This window comes from Abramis brama (genome assembly GCF_963993115.1).
Source record: "Abramis brama genome assembly, chromosome: 25".
NCBI classification, from domain to species: domain Eukaryota; kingdom Metazoa; phylum Chordata; class Actinopteri; order Cypriniformes; family Leuciscidae; genus Abramis; species Abramis brama.
In genome coordinates this window covers 18,030,471-18,044,603 of record NC_139987.1, presented here as the reverse complement: position 1 = coordinate 18,044,603, position 14,133 = coordinate 18,030,471, and the positions used below count along the sequence as shown (strand labels likewise).

General features: G+C 39.2%; 1 protein-coding gene across 7 annotated transcripts in view; it reads right to left on the bottom strand.

The window, feature by feature from the left end:
• Positions 1-14,133, bottom strand: part of fryb (furry homolog b) — a 64,654-nt gene that overhangs the window by 6,213 nt on the left and 44,308 nt on the right. For 5 of the 7 annotated variants that reach the window (XM_084103708.1, XM_084103703.1, XM_084103704.1 and 2 more), the window contains exons 32-51: positions 13,654-13,910; positions 13,248-13,394; positions 12,986-13,154; positions 12,279-12,369; positions 12,035-12,117; positions 10,881-11,031; positions 9,653-9,756; positions 8,906-9,091; positions 6,548-6,749; positions 5,904-6,055; positions 5,606-5,793; positions 5,386-5,480; positions 4,620-5,227; positions 4,177-4,274; positions 3,564-3,740; positions 3,319-3,459; positions 3,035-3,217; positions 1,741-1,905; positions 1,496-1,570; positions 1,052-1,219 (exon numbers count right to left, since the gene is read on the bottom strand). In XM_084103708.1, the coding sequence (XP_083959834.1) occupies positions 1,052-1,219; positions 1,496-1,570; positions 1,741-1,905; positions 3,035-3,217; positions 3,319-3,459; positions 3,564-3,740; positions 4,177-4,274; positions 4,620-5,227; positions 5,386-5,480; positions 5,606-5,793; positions 5,904-6,055; positions 6,548-6,749; positions 8,906-9,091; positions 9,653-9,756; positions 10,881-11,031; positions 12,035-12,117; positions 12,279-12,369; positions 12,986-13,154; positions 13,248-13,394; positions 13,654-13,910 (3,440 nt within the window). The remainder of the gene's footprint in view (positions 1-1,051; positions 1,220-1,495; positions 1,571-1,740; positions 1,906-3,034; positions 3,218-3,318; positions 3,460-3,563; positions 3,741-4,176; positions 4,275-4,619; positions 5,228-5,385; positions 5,481-5,605; positions 5,794-5,903; positions 6,056-6,547; positions 6,750-8,905; positions 9,092-9,652; positions 9,757-10,880; positions 11,032-12,034; positions 12,118-12,278; positions 12,370-12,985; positions 13,155-13,247; positions 13,395-13,653; positions 13,911-14,133) is intronic. The other 2 variants (XM_084103707.1, XM_084103709.1) reach the window with 1 other exon arrangement.

Sequence of the window (14,133 nt, the reverse complement as noted above, 5' to 3'; positions counted from 1 at the left end):
TGAATTTCTATAGTATGTAATATGACATCCATGAATTGAACACATTCTTTATCTAATCTCTTTAGCAACAGCAGCCTGATAGATGAGAGTCTACATGACTGACACATATAATTCTCAGTGATTCTGAGCAGGAATGGAAACAAGATATCTGCCATTCTCTATGTCACATGCTAACACAGCTGTTCTTACCTGCAGCTCCTATGGCAGCACAGGAGAGAAAGAGAGAAAGTGTTAGCTACACAGTGAGAATGTCCAGAGGAAAAGCAATGGGCACATTAGTTAGGCAGTCTCTTATCAGAGCAAAAGAGTTAACTCATTATCCAGAGAGAACATGAAAGAAATAACTGAAGGAATAAGGAAATAAAGTTGAAAGGAACTGGGTTTTTGTTAGTAGGGACGGGAATTGTAACTCTGAAATCAACATCTTTTGAGTTCCTCATAAAAGTCATTTATTATGTCTATATCTGTATAGCTAAAATATATACACACTACACCGTTCAAACGTTTGAGGTTGGTAAGATTTTTTAAATGTTTTTGACATAAGTCTCTTCTGCTCACAGTAAAATAGTAATATTGTGAAATATTATAACAATAATAATAAAAAATTGTTTGTTTCAATATATTTTAAAATGTTATTTATTCCTGTGATGGCAAAGCTGAATTGTCAGCATCATTACTCTAGTCTTCTGTGTCACATGATCCTTCAGAAATCATTCTAATATGCTGATTTGGTGCTGAAAATATTTCTTATTAATATCAGATGAAAACAGTTGTTCTGCTTAATATATAACCGTAAAGCCATTTTTGCCAGGATTCTTTGATGAATACAAAATTCAAAAGAACAGCATTTATTTGAAATATAAATATTTTTTAATGTTATAAATGTCTTTTCTGACATTCAGAATTTTCTGAATTCAATTTAATCCAAATCAAAGTAAAAAAAAAACCCAAAACTTTTCAATTGTAGTGTATATTTTTAAATCAAACATATTTGAATGTAAATAATAATACATTAATAACATAAATAAATGATACCAGGTTTTCTACTGACCTCTCCATCTTCCAGCTCTACGTCTAGGAAGTCAAAGTCTCTGAAGACTCTGAACTGCTGCTCTGAGGTGGTATCATCCAGGGTGTCCTCCCGGGTCCCATCCTCAGAGGACACCTGACTGGGCTGATGCTCCATGAGGTCCAGATCACCACAGGATGAGAAGATCACCTGAGGCAAATAAACATGACAGTGGAGTCAGCGTAGAGTATGCAATGGTCCCATTACTAAGATGCCTTATAAGTCTTATAGGCTTATACTTAATTTGTTATAGCAATAGATGCATGATAATTAGGGCTTTAATTAATATGAAATAAACACAGATGTAATCTATTATTCCTGCATTCTATAAGACCAAAGTGATAAGTTATTATCTTTCCTCATAATAAAAAAAAAGTATGGTTGTCTACATACAGTGTCTTCCCAGGAATGACAGTGGGGACTCACAGACGGGTTCTTGGTGAGGCCAACTTCCTGTCCGCAGAGTGACAGAACGTTCACCAGCTTCTCTCTCGTTCGCTTCTGAGAAACAAAAGGAAATTACCAGCTGAAAAAGCAGACTGATAGAATCATCAAGATTTTCATAGTATCACAGGTAAACATTAAAAGACGATGTTCAGAACAGCCCAAAGAAATAAAAGTTCCCCTCCTTCATACCATGACAGACATGAACAGCATGAAATGCTAGTCACCTGTGATGATTGTGGCCGTTTCCAACTGACTGGCACCAGGACGGTGTTTGAGTTGGACCCTGAAGAGGTAGAGGATGTGCTACGGGTCACTGCGATCACACGGGCTTTCCCATCTCTTCCTCCAGATCCCTGCAGGTCATCATATCTGCGGCCAATAACCGGTGTCTGGACACAAACACAAGAATAAAAACACATGTCATTAAACAAACATATATTACAATAAAAGTTGAACATAGATATGTAACCCCCTACAAAAACATAAGCACACCAGCACAACAACAGGTCCTGAGCACGGACACTCATAGACTCACACTACCCGTGAGTCACAGCCTTCCTGAAGATAAACAAGCATGTGTGGAAAAACAGCCTAATTGCTGGACTCCTTATCAGTGTGGACCCACTCCATCTGGACAGGATATCACTGCTTCCATCAGGGTGGATAAGAGGCAAAAACTCAATTCTAGGAACTGTGAGGGTTTCCTGTAGTTGCACATGAAGCCACAAGAGGGAAATCATACACAAAGTTGGCTCTAAGGAGGTCTTTGTTATAACTGGAGAAAGCAGTACTTCTGGTGGTTCCTGAATGGAACTGGAATCATGAATGGGAATGCAAACAGATAGCTTTCTCCAGGTATTATAGACTTCCTTGTTTTAGATCAGATTAAATGCAAATGAATATAACCAGAAACTGACTATGAAATTTAACATTATTATTGGACAACCCAAGATTTTAAACAATATTGGGTTGTCCAATAATAATGTTAAATTTCATTTAATTTTGCTTTATGTTATTTGAATTCACATTCACAAAATTCACATAAAAAGCTGTCACTTTCCCTAGAAGTTGCCCTAAAAGACCACTACCTATTCATTAGGTTTCATAAGAAACCCTCAGAAATCCTCATTACATCCACCAACACATTAATCTGAGAGGTTATTAATCACAAATGCAGTCAAAACACATCTCTCCAAACTTCCGTTGATTATTATCCCCATTTCTCCACCTGAAAGCAAGCTGAGAACTCGACTTCCCTTTAGCCTAAAATGTACCAAAAACAAAAGGAAAAGGGGCTGTGTCCTTCATGGGATCTGATAACAAATGCATGCTCAAAAACAACAACATGGCCACGCCTGAAGAGGTGAATGAGTCAGAGAACCTGTTGCGTGTAATTGCATTGAAAACTGATATTTTGTAAAGCATTAATGGTTTTTGTGCCTTCAGCAAACAAAAAAAAAAACCCATGCATTTCAACAACTGAACGACAAAATATATTGTGCACACTATGTAAAGTACCTCGGATATGTCAAAATGGAATTCCAGTGTCTTTCCTGGCAGGGCTTTAGATGAGCCATCCCACATCATACGGCTAACCTCCAGGTGGGCTAGATCACCATGGGCATAGGACGGCAGGGACAGGCTGGCTGAGCGGGAAACGACCAGCTTCAAAATGTTCAGAGCTTCTTTCCAGTGAACTGTCTATAGAGGACACACACATATTGGTATGACAAATCAGATCAAAAGTCTTTCAAATTACCAGATTAATCCTACTTCAAGTGGTTTAGCAGAAAGGATCTCACCTGTACAAATTTCTCAATGGTCTTTAGCACCTCTACATTGAAAGGTTTGACCTGAATTCCAACCAAATCCATGTGGCTCAGCAGACTGTAGATGATCTGCAGCAGGGGCTGTTGCATGCTGGGTAATCCTTTATCAAGCAACTATGAAGAGAGGTCAGCTGGTATTAAAACTGCATAAGCAACACCATATCTGCCATTTTGTAATTTTATACTTGAGGATAGTTAAGCCTGTCAGGACATCTCACCTCAGCCATATATGTCACCAGACTGAGCGTGATGTCAGAGAAAGCCTCGTGCAGGTAGCGACAGACCACATTAACCCACGAGAAGGGGTCTCTGGTGTAAGAACGAGTCTTATACAGGGTCATTACATGAGCCAGGTGAGATAGTTTAGTGTTCTTGTCTTTCTCCTCAAGACACACCTAGAATAGACACCACACCATAAACAGTCAAATACATGTGTAATTGTGTTTCAAAAATAAATATTATTAGTATGCACTATTCATATTGAATGTATTTGGGATTTGGGAGCTCATATTATTTTTATACTTATATGATGTAATATTATTAATATTTTATTTTTGGTGGCCAATTGTTTATCACATACACAGAATGTATTCTACAACAGACTGACACTTTGTTAATCAAAAATAAGACACCAGAAATATGCACACTAGCTGAGATTTTATTTTAATACGTGATAGTTTTCTTGTTACAAGAAAACAAAAGAGTTATGAGTTGGGATATAATACAGGATTAGGTGTTGAGAATGAGTCTTCACATTCAGGTGTAAATATTAATGAAGTCAAGGGTGTGTTTTATAGTAGGAGTGTGTAGAGAAAAGGAGGCGGGGCAGACCTGTGCGATCCTCTCAGCACTTTCTTTACAAAACTGCGTAGGGCTACCGAAGTGTTGCACCAAGTGAGGCAGCAGACAAAGCACATTCAAAGGAAAACCTGAACAGACAGAAAATAAAACATACAATTATGTGTAAGATCAGAAAACTTGCTAAATATCACAAACAATCAATATTCAACAATAACACTCATAATAGTCTTAACCCTGTCACAAGATTTTAATACAAATTATTATTATTAATTATTATTAACCTATTATTAACACTTAAAACATTTACACACACTAATTGTTTGGACACAGACAAAGTCTAAAACCAATAAGGAGTAAAAAGCAATCATAAATACAGTTTGCCACTGCTTTCAAGTCATTTAGCCACATTAGACCTACATTATATAAACAAGTTTTAAGAAAGTGCCAGTACAAGTATCTTCTCTACTACCCACCTATAGCCTGCGATGTGTCCACCACTGGCACTCGTGAAACAGGCGTAAGCTGACAGAACAACTGAAGCGTAAGATCATTTGTAGCTGGAGAAGTGAATCCCTTTAGGAGCAGCTGTTGCAGTCCGGAAAAGCCACTCCACCTCAGCTGACCCTGGAGCTTCTCTAGTCTCTCCCTGTTCTCCTGCAGATCCAATGGAACCCGAGCCAGCAGTTTGTGAACCAGCCTCAATGACATCTGGTATTCAAATTCAAAGTCCGACTCCATGAGCGACACCGCCACCCAGAAGATGGTGGCGAGCAAGTTTGCTGGGTGACTGGAGTGGGAGGGGTCGGTGATGACACTTGTGTCGGCACGGGTGGAATTGGAGGACGTGCTTCGGGCCGATCGAGCGAGACACTGTTGGGTACAGGCTTGGATGCGGTCCAAAGTGGCACTGCGAGGAGGGTTGGAGGACGAGTTTTCCCCGCTTTCGCCGAACTTTTTGGGGACGGAGTAACTGCGCTGGTGCCTGTTCCGCTCATTAGTCTCTTGGTGCAGGTTCAGCTGCCCTGTGCTCTTACGGTTTGGGTTGAGCTTCCCGCTCACCAGGAAGTCTGGCGATGAATCTCTGTTTGTAGAAGAGACATTGCAGGAATGAACTGAATGTACTGAACAAAAGTCTTATTTTTTGTCAAAAGTCAAACTTTTGAATGGTAGTGTAGTTATAAAATATTTTTACTAGGTTGAATTAGTAGGAAAGCATAAAGTACAGCATGAAATTCTAACCTTGTCAAAGCTGCCATAAGTTCACTGTTGTTCAGACATTCAGCTAAGTTATCCACAACAGACTCCAGAGTAAGTAAAATCTCCATGACGTAACCCTGGAAAGCAAAATAACATTAAAAACTATAGCAAAGAGATTGAAAAGTAAGAGCAAAGAGATATATTCGACCAAATGCATTTATTGTATAGATGTTATTTAACACTCTGGTTGATGGATACACACCTGTACTTCATCCCCGTGCTCCCCCACAACCTCCACGAGGCGTGAGAGCAGGTCGGACACGGCGTGGGCAGAGAGGGGCTGTCTCAGGGCTCGGAAGATCTGGAACGAGCGTCCAGCGTAATGGCGGGAGGAGCTGCAGAGGGCTGTCTGCAAAGCAACGTCGCTCAGCTGATGCTCTAGGTGGAAATCTGACACATGACAAAGACGCTTATCAACCAAACACTGTGCCAATGTAATGTATAAGATATTTAATTCTGTCAATATGAAACATAAATGCACTAAAATATTTGGTAATTACCTGATTTGGACTCCTTGAACACAGAGACCACATGCCGCAGGAAGTTGGTGAGCTGCTCTGCGCTCTTAGAGTTGGGGTTCTTCGGCGTGATGTCTTCGTGGCACCAAAGCGGTCCAAAAGCCCTGAGTAAGGACAGGACAGTACTCCATGCACTGTACCACCACCACCACCAAAATCACAAATACATGAACTACTACTCTCTAACTGCCTGATTTACTGACCCTGGAAAATCCCCAAAAGTTTTGCTGAAGAAAAAATGCAAAAAATATGTGGATAACATATTTATCAAATTGCATGTGTGAGAATTTCAAATGTAAAATAATGAAAATAAATTGAAAATAATTATTTTAGTAAACTAATTCAAGTAATTAGAATAATATTAAATAATAATAATAATAAATATAATAATTAATATTTCAATAAAAAAAAAAAAAAGTGTTCTTTGGCCACTAGGGGATGTGTGAGCTTTGTAATATTTGATCGTTGATGCACCATCCATTTTTGTCGTCATTCTGATTATCATTATGCATTCTAGATCAGCATCTGACTCCTCCTTTTTAATGGGAAAAAGACTGATTTGCGTTTTAATTATTTTCATCCGCATATATTGAAACAACTGCTATACATCTATAATTGCCACATACCTGGTGGTGAGGAACTCAATGAGTTTGTTGGTTTTCTCATCTGAATCTGTGGAGGACTCGTCCAGCTCCTCCAGGTCAGCTGTAATTTGTGGCAGGTTCCCAATGCTTCCTCCCAGGCTCACACTGGAGGAGGTGGAGGATGAGCTTAGTCCAGAATCCGCCACTGGTGACGCTTGCCACTCTCGCAGGAAGTCAAATCCTCCTGTTCAGACGAGAGTGTGGTTTAGTGATGTAGTGCAAGCAGGTTATAAATAGTATTGCAAGGCCCAGTTTCACAGACAGGACTTAGATTAAGCCAAGATTAGGCCTTAGTTCAATTAGGGCATTTAAGTAGCTTTTATAAACATGCCTAAGAAAAAACAGTCAGTGCAAGTTGCTTTCAGTTAAAACAGCTCAAACATTAATTTTAGTCTGGGACTAGGCTTAAGCCTTGTCTGTTAAACCAGGGGCAAAACTGTAAATTCTTAAACATTTTTGTTTTCCTATTTCTTATAATTGTGTCTGTGGCCTGGTTTTAAAATTAGCCTTATACCCAGGGGGCAAAGGGGGTTAAGCAGACATGGGCTGCTGTAAAAGGTTGTCATATAAAAATGAAATCTATGATGTCTGAGGATCACAACCTGGGTGGACAACCCGGTCAACAAGCTGCTGGAAACTTGTAATGAGGGTCAAAACAATGCTACCTCAAATTCTGCTTTAACACCCCGGAATCACCCAATGAATTAATACAAGAGGCATTGTTAACTCTTACATTCTAATTACATGTACAGCTTATCTTCCACTCTTTTGAAAGGTGTGCTCAGTTTGTTTCTAGCATAAAGTATCAGGGAGATATGGATCAGGATTCATGAATATAATTAAACCTTTTTAGCATGTTTGGGTGATTCCGGGGAGTTAAAGCAGAATTTGAGGTAGCATTGTTTTGACCCTAATTACAAGTTTCCAGCAGCTTGTTGACCGGGTTGTCCACCCAGGTTGTGATCCTCAGACATCATAGATTTCATTTTTATATGACAACCTTTTACAGCAGCCCATGTCTGATTTCCTAAAAAACAGGTGTTTTGCCCCCTGGGTATTAGCTAATTCGCCTATCATGGTTTACAGACCTGTAATCTTTGCTGCAGGTCTGTAAGATAAGCATATGAACCACACTTATCTAAAAAATATCTAAAAAATGTGAGATGTATTCAAAGCTTTAATTGTGTTTATTCAGATATCATTAAACAAGGAAACAAAAACATCAGAGCAGTGCATGTGCAGGATGAAAGATTAAGTGCTAGAAAACCCCAAGTCATTATGCAAATTGGGACTTGGCATAGAGTCTGGCCTAATTACCTCCATCTCAGTCTCTTCTATAGTAGGAAAGACAAACAGCTGCCAAAAATACTTTGAATTCTATGCCAAAGAAAGTTAAATCCTAACCCTTGGGGTTTTTTTTTGTTTTTTTTAATAGTAACCTACTTCCTCATTGTAAATTCAAGCTGTTTAGTAAATGTAGGTGAATCTTATGCTCAGTAGTTCACACTAGCTATGTTTCCATCTACCTATTTTTATGCAGATTTTGGGATTTCACATTAAAAAAAAACACTGTATGGGAATGACAAGATGTGGATAAATTCTAAAAATGCGCATAAAAACTAAGATGGAAACACATTTGCCGAAATAAATTTCTCGATGCGCGCTCTGAGGAGTAATATATTATACAAACAACATTTCTATATATAGTGGCTACTCCTACTGCATCAACTTCCATTTTTCTTAGTCATATTTATCACCAGTTTATCAGGAAACTGATTTTGTTCTCTTGAGCACATGGGATGGAAACAGTGCTTTATTCGCAAATGTTTTATGCATTATATTCCAATTTAAATTCACAACTTTGGATGGAAACATAACCAGTGACTGCTCTGTGCTGCAGGTGAAGTGACAAAATTAGGTAAGGAGAGTTTAAGGCAAGGTATGTGTGTTTTTTGTGCATTGATCTTGCTGTGCAAGTTGGCAGGACTGAAATGTTGTTGTACAGTTGTTGTATTTAAAACAAAGAATTGTGGATAAAGAAACAATGACTGTACCCAGGAATATTTCACAGGTTGTTCTTCATAGATCATGTTTAATTTGAGGGTCCACTTTGTTGTTCTCAGGCAGACTTTTGAGATCTTGATATCTGAGCACAGTCTGAGATCTTTTCTGAAATTTTTTTCTTATGGGAATTGAAACAAATCTTCTAGCGAGAAATTGGAATTGGTTTTGTGCAATGTTATGAAGAAACTGTCAGTGAATGTTTATTTCTGTTGGTGGTGTCTTTTTATGTCATGTTGTATTTGAAGCATGGGACTCTGGGTTGAGAACTGATTGTACCTGTGTAGTGGTATTCAGGCTGGTAGCTGGATTTAACAGTGAGGGTCTTGTTGTCACCGATCTCTCTGGTTAGTAACAAGACAGAGGCGATAACCTGGAAATTGTTGTTGCAGGAGAGGGCGATGAGGAGATGCAGGAGTAACCTCTTGCTGTGCTCAAACACCTCCGGCCTGTAATGATCCAAACCTGTGAGGACAGAGATACAAAGGTAAATGAACTGAACTGATTTGAGATGAATAGAACAGAAGCCGGTGAAGTAGACAGGAGTAACTAAATGACTTTCAAAGGGTGTTCCCACTGTTGTATAACATGGATAACACAACATACATACATACAGACTAGTGCCTCTAGTCAAAAGACATAAAGAGAAACACATTGTTTGGCTGAAGGTGCTGATGACATAAAGAGTCTAAGAGAGATAAGCCATGAGTATATGGCATTTCGCCAGCCCTCTTTCTTTCCTTCTCCTCCTCATTTTCCATTACAGACATTTTTCACATTTTTGACATTGTTGTGCTGGTTATTCAGACAGCCTGCTGGGGTGAATTAAAGTGGAGAATGCGGGAACTATATAGACCAGACAAAAGATGTGCGTTCTCACAGCGAGAGACCCAGACACAAACACACACTCCTTCATAGTTTTTTTTTTTCAGCTAAGAAAAGAGTAAACACTGGATAAGGGGTTCCCCCACATTTTAATAACATTGAAAAGAAAGAGAGACAAAGAGATAAAAAAAGAGTGCTTACCTAGGAAGAGAGCATGAAGAAGCAGCGGCAGGTGTAGGGCCCAGTCTTCTCTCACACTGTGGTCCACCACCATCTCCGTCATGAAGATCACAGCTATGTTGCACCTGTCAGAATACAGCAAGAACAGTTTTAAGACCAAATCACACAGCACCGACAGACACAGATCAACGCCGACAGTCACCAGATTACAGTACGTCACTTCTCAGATTCCAAGACCGACCGTCGCTGATTCAGCATTTTCAATCGGCAAAAAGGAGAGGGGTAACAGGGGTAACACACTCATCCAACAAAACCCAACAAAGAGTCTGTTGCCGCCAGTCTGCGTCTGTCGGTGCAGTGTGAATTGACCTTTCGGCTGAGAGATATACATATTCAGTAACTGCATTCATCAAATTACTTTTACAATTCACAATCTTTCTGAACAAATATTGTCAAATATTTCATGCCCTCTCGTCACTATTGCATCTATAAAGATGGTATAAGGGCCAGGGTCAGGGAGAGCTGTGACCATGAATCACCAAATAAATTTAAGATCCATGAAATTGCAGACTGGTATAGACAGATGATCTCTTCATTTGGCTTGTGTATAACCAGACAGAATACACAAAGGAGAGTTTTTAGCAGATATTCCTGCTATGCAATTCTGCTCATATTTTCAATAACTCCACCCAAGTTTTGATGTACATCTTCCTGTTCAGATGTCAGCGCGAGTCTTCACATATCTGATTAACTTGACAGATGATTTATAAAAATCTAAAACACGTTGATGTACCACCCTCTGATGCATGCCTGACCGCCCATTCCTCCCTCCCGAAAAAAATCACTGAACGTCATAAGGATGCTAGTAAGAATCACTATTGTCATGGTAACGGAACAACAGTTCCTCTCTTGTAAACAAAACAGAGCTGAGGGTAACTGCTGTAAAATGCCAGAGCAAACTAACACAAGTGAGTTTTATGGGATTGGGTAAATAAAATTCATCCGCTGGACATGAACAAAACAGACTCTGTAAAGATGGCTTTATTGTATGAATCCATGCATCTTTGTAAATGTTTTCCAAGTCATGTATGTGTGAGGAATTTTTGTAGGAGGGTAGTAAAAGTTCAAACACAAAAGGGACAAAATGACTTTGAACATTTAAGACCTTTCATAAATTTTCTGTTCGAATAAGTCTGACTTCATGAAATTGCAAAGGAAGCAAAGAGTAGATTAAAAGTTTGGGCAGTACCTGTGAAGAGGTCCCCGTGGGGTGATGGTCTCGGGCAGGTAGTCCACGAGTGGGGCCCAACAGCCTCCATTTACGGGCATGGGGAGAGGCTGAGGTCTGTTACTCTCCAATACACTGATCAGCCAGGCGGCATATGGAGGCAGAGGGTCATCTGCCAACACACACAATTGGCATAAAAAAAAAAAATCTAGACATCGTCGTAAAACAGAGTAATCAGGACCCTAACATGAACAGGTAAACAAATCTAAATCAGTTTAGCACCACTATACAACATTTGACCACAGAATGCTTTGATTAGTTTCTGATTGGTCAATCTGATAGTCTTTAGTTTCACATACAGTTAATATTAAATCTGTAGTTGAATAAACTGAATCTGAGTTTCTATAATCAAAATCAATCAGGAAACATTTCTAAAATCCCTCCTGCAAATTTCTACATTCATGTAGTATAATATAATATTATTTTATCTTTAGATTAATTTTAAAGAATTGTAATAATTCTAAATAAACTGACAATCTATCATTTAAAAAATTATGTAAAAATAATGAATTGATTTTAATTAATTATTAAATTAAAGAGAAATTTCAGTCTGTCAATTCATATGACCATTTGGTGTGAGGAGTCGTTTTAGAGCACATCATCCAGTCAGATAATCATTTCTCTCCATTAGAGCTGACATGTTGCCACCCATCCATCAGCTGTCATGACAGGTATGTAGAGAGGACAAAAGCTGTCGGCTCCCACACCCAAATCACAAGTACATGTGCACAACTGGCTGACACGCAAATAGTGAAAATACATACAGACAAAAGGATGCAATGTGACCTAAATTTCAGAACCGAATTCCTTAAAACGGAGGCTTAATGCTGTACTAAGCATGTATTTTTGGTAAATACAGTATGTGCTAACTGGTAAGTCACATGTACAGATATCAGCTGTTAGAAATTTACAGCTGTAAAACAAAGAGTGTAAATGTATCCTCAGCTACATGTGTCAGTGAGTGGATTGACAGCTGTGAACCATCTGTTGCTCTGTTCTTGTAATCTCAGGGATTACTGGCAGTAACCTATAAAGTCTGGAGGTGCACAGAGGGCTTGTGAATCAAAAAGTCGTCCATAACTACGTTCATAATACAGGTCAGATGAAGAACTTACTCTTCTCCTCATCATAAGAACCTCCTGAGCTGTTGCTGTAACGTGATTCCAGACGGTTATGAGCCCGTGCTGCGTTGCTCAACCTGAGTAAATGTGTGCACAAATCACATGTTAGGGAACATAGAATGCACATGCATCCTAAAATGCATATTGACATAACATGTATTCACTGGCTGTTTAACAACCTAGTAGCTACATTTTTTTTTTTTTTTTTTTTATCTCAGCTGCATAAAGAAAGATGCACCTCTCTACATTCTCTCTGGTGATCTTTGCCTCATCTGTCTCCTGGAAGTTTTCTTGCCCGGCCACTATTGTATTACTGCTAGACGTTGTGCCTTTGCAAACAAACAAACAAAAAAACAAAAAAGTCAGAACCATGCGTTTGGTTATGAGATTCACAGCATTGGATACAACACAGGGTTCGCCAATAAAGATGTCACAAAGCCAAAGAACTGTCACTGCTCGACTGCTAGTCACAACTAGTACTATATTTATGTTTAAACAAACCTATTTGTTAATTTATAGAATGAATTATTTAATAATTGAATAGTTCATGCAATAATTTACAGATTATCGACCATTATTATAAAAGTAATTTCATGTTCATTAGTTTCAAAGTTGATCTTAGAAATGTAAATATTTAAAAATTAAAATTAAAAATGTCACCAGACCAAGTAAAAACCAGGGTAACACTTTATTTTAAGGTGACATATACATTACTACATTAACTTACTATAGAAATAACAATAAATTAATGCAATTACAAGTAACTAACCCTAAACCAAACCTAACAGTAACTCTACAGTAAGCACATTAAGTTAATTGTACTTACTCAATTAACTACTGAGCAATATTAATGTAACTATGTCACCTTAAAATAAAGTGTAACCAAAATCAGTACTACTGGCAGACATCTAGGCATTTCCAAGTGGGGGATCATATGTGCCTCACCTGAGGCCACAACCGAAGTCTTGTTGCTGGCAGCAAAGCGGTAGAACGGTGGGTTGTCACAGTGTAGAACCACTGGGTTTACCGGGTCTGTCTGCTGAAGCTCAAAGAGCAGCTCCTCCATGGTCTGAATGGTGTTATTCCGACACAGAAATATCACCACTTTCTTAATCTAAAAACAGTTAAGAGACAAATTTAGTCCATTATATAGATCTAATAAAATTACCATGTGGGTTAAGAGTGTCTGTATGTGTGTTTTCCTTACATATGGCAGCAGTGTGGTGTCGCTGCTGACTCCACACAAGCTTATGAGGAACTGCAGCGTTATTCTCAAGTTGTTACTCCACTTGTCATTGGACACAATAGCATTCCAGGCGTTCTCCATTTCAGGACCTGGAACTTCATCTCCATACTGATAAAAAAACCCAACAACAGTAACATCTTAGTTGACTGTAGAACCTTTAAAGGGGCAATTCTGTACACTTTTACAGCATTGTATTTTCCCCTAATGTTATGTAAGACAACAATTCTTGCATAATGAATAATCAACTCTTTGCAGTCTAGGACAAACAACTGAGATATTAAAGAGATCTAATTTGTGACTTTTCTTTCGTATTGGGTCGAGCCATCGCCACAACTGGTATTTAAGCAATAGCCGCAGCGCCTCTTACCTTTGCTGTCATGAACATGAGGTTGTTTAGGACCAGTGAGGTGGCCTGCAGAGAGCCCCAGCCGTTGCCCTTGAGCCTGTGGGTGATTCCCAGGTTGTCGGCCTGCTCACGGGCCTCTTCCTCCGGGGTACTTGGGCTGGAGGTGGGGGGGAGCAGTCCTGTGTCCACCAGCTCTATGTTGTTCAGCCAGGGCAACAGATAGGTCAGCATGATCTGTCTGCCATTAGGGTGAGTGGTGGGGAACCTTTGGCTGACCTCTGCATGTGAGAAATAATTGTGGAGGGGGAAAAAAGCAGGCAGATTTAGCGTTCAAGTTCAAAAGTTGAGCTGCAGTACAATAACAGAGCACACCTGACCAGGCCCATTCTTTTACACGTAGGTGTTTATTTGCCTTTAGTAGGGCAACACTTTGGTGACACATCCAAACATGTGGCTAAGAGGTATTCCTTGTAAAGCATGAGAAAGTGTGTGACACACACA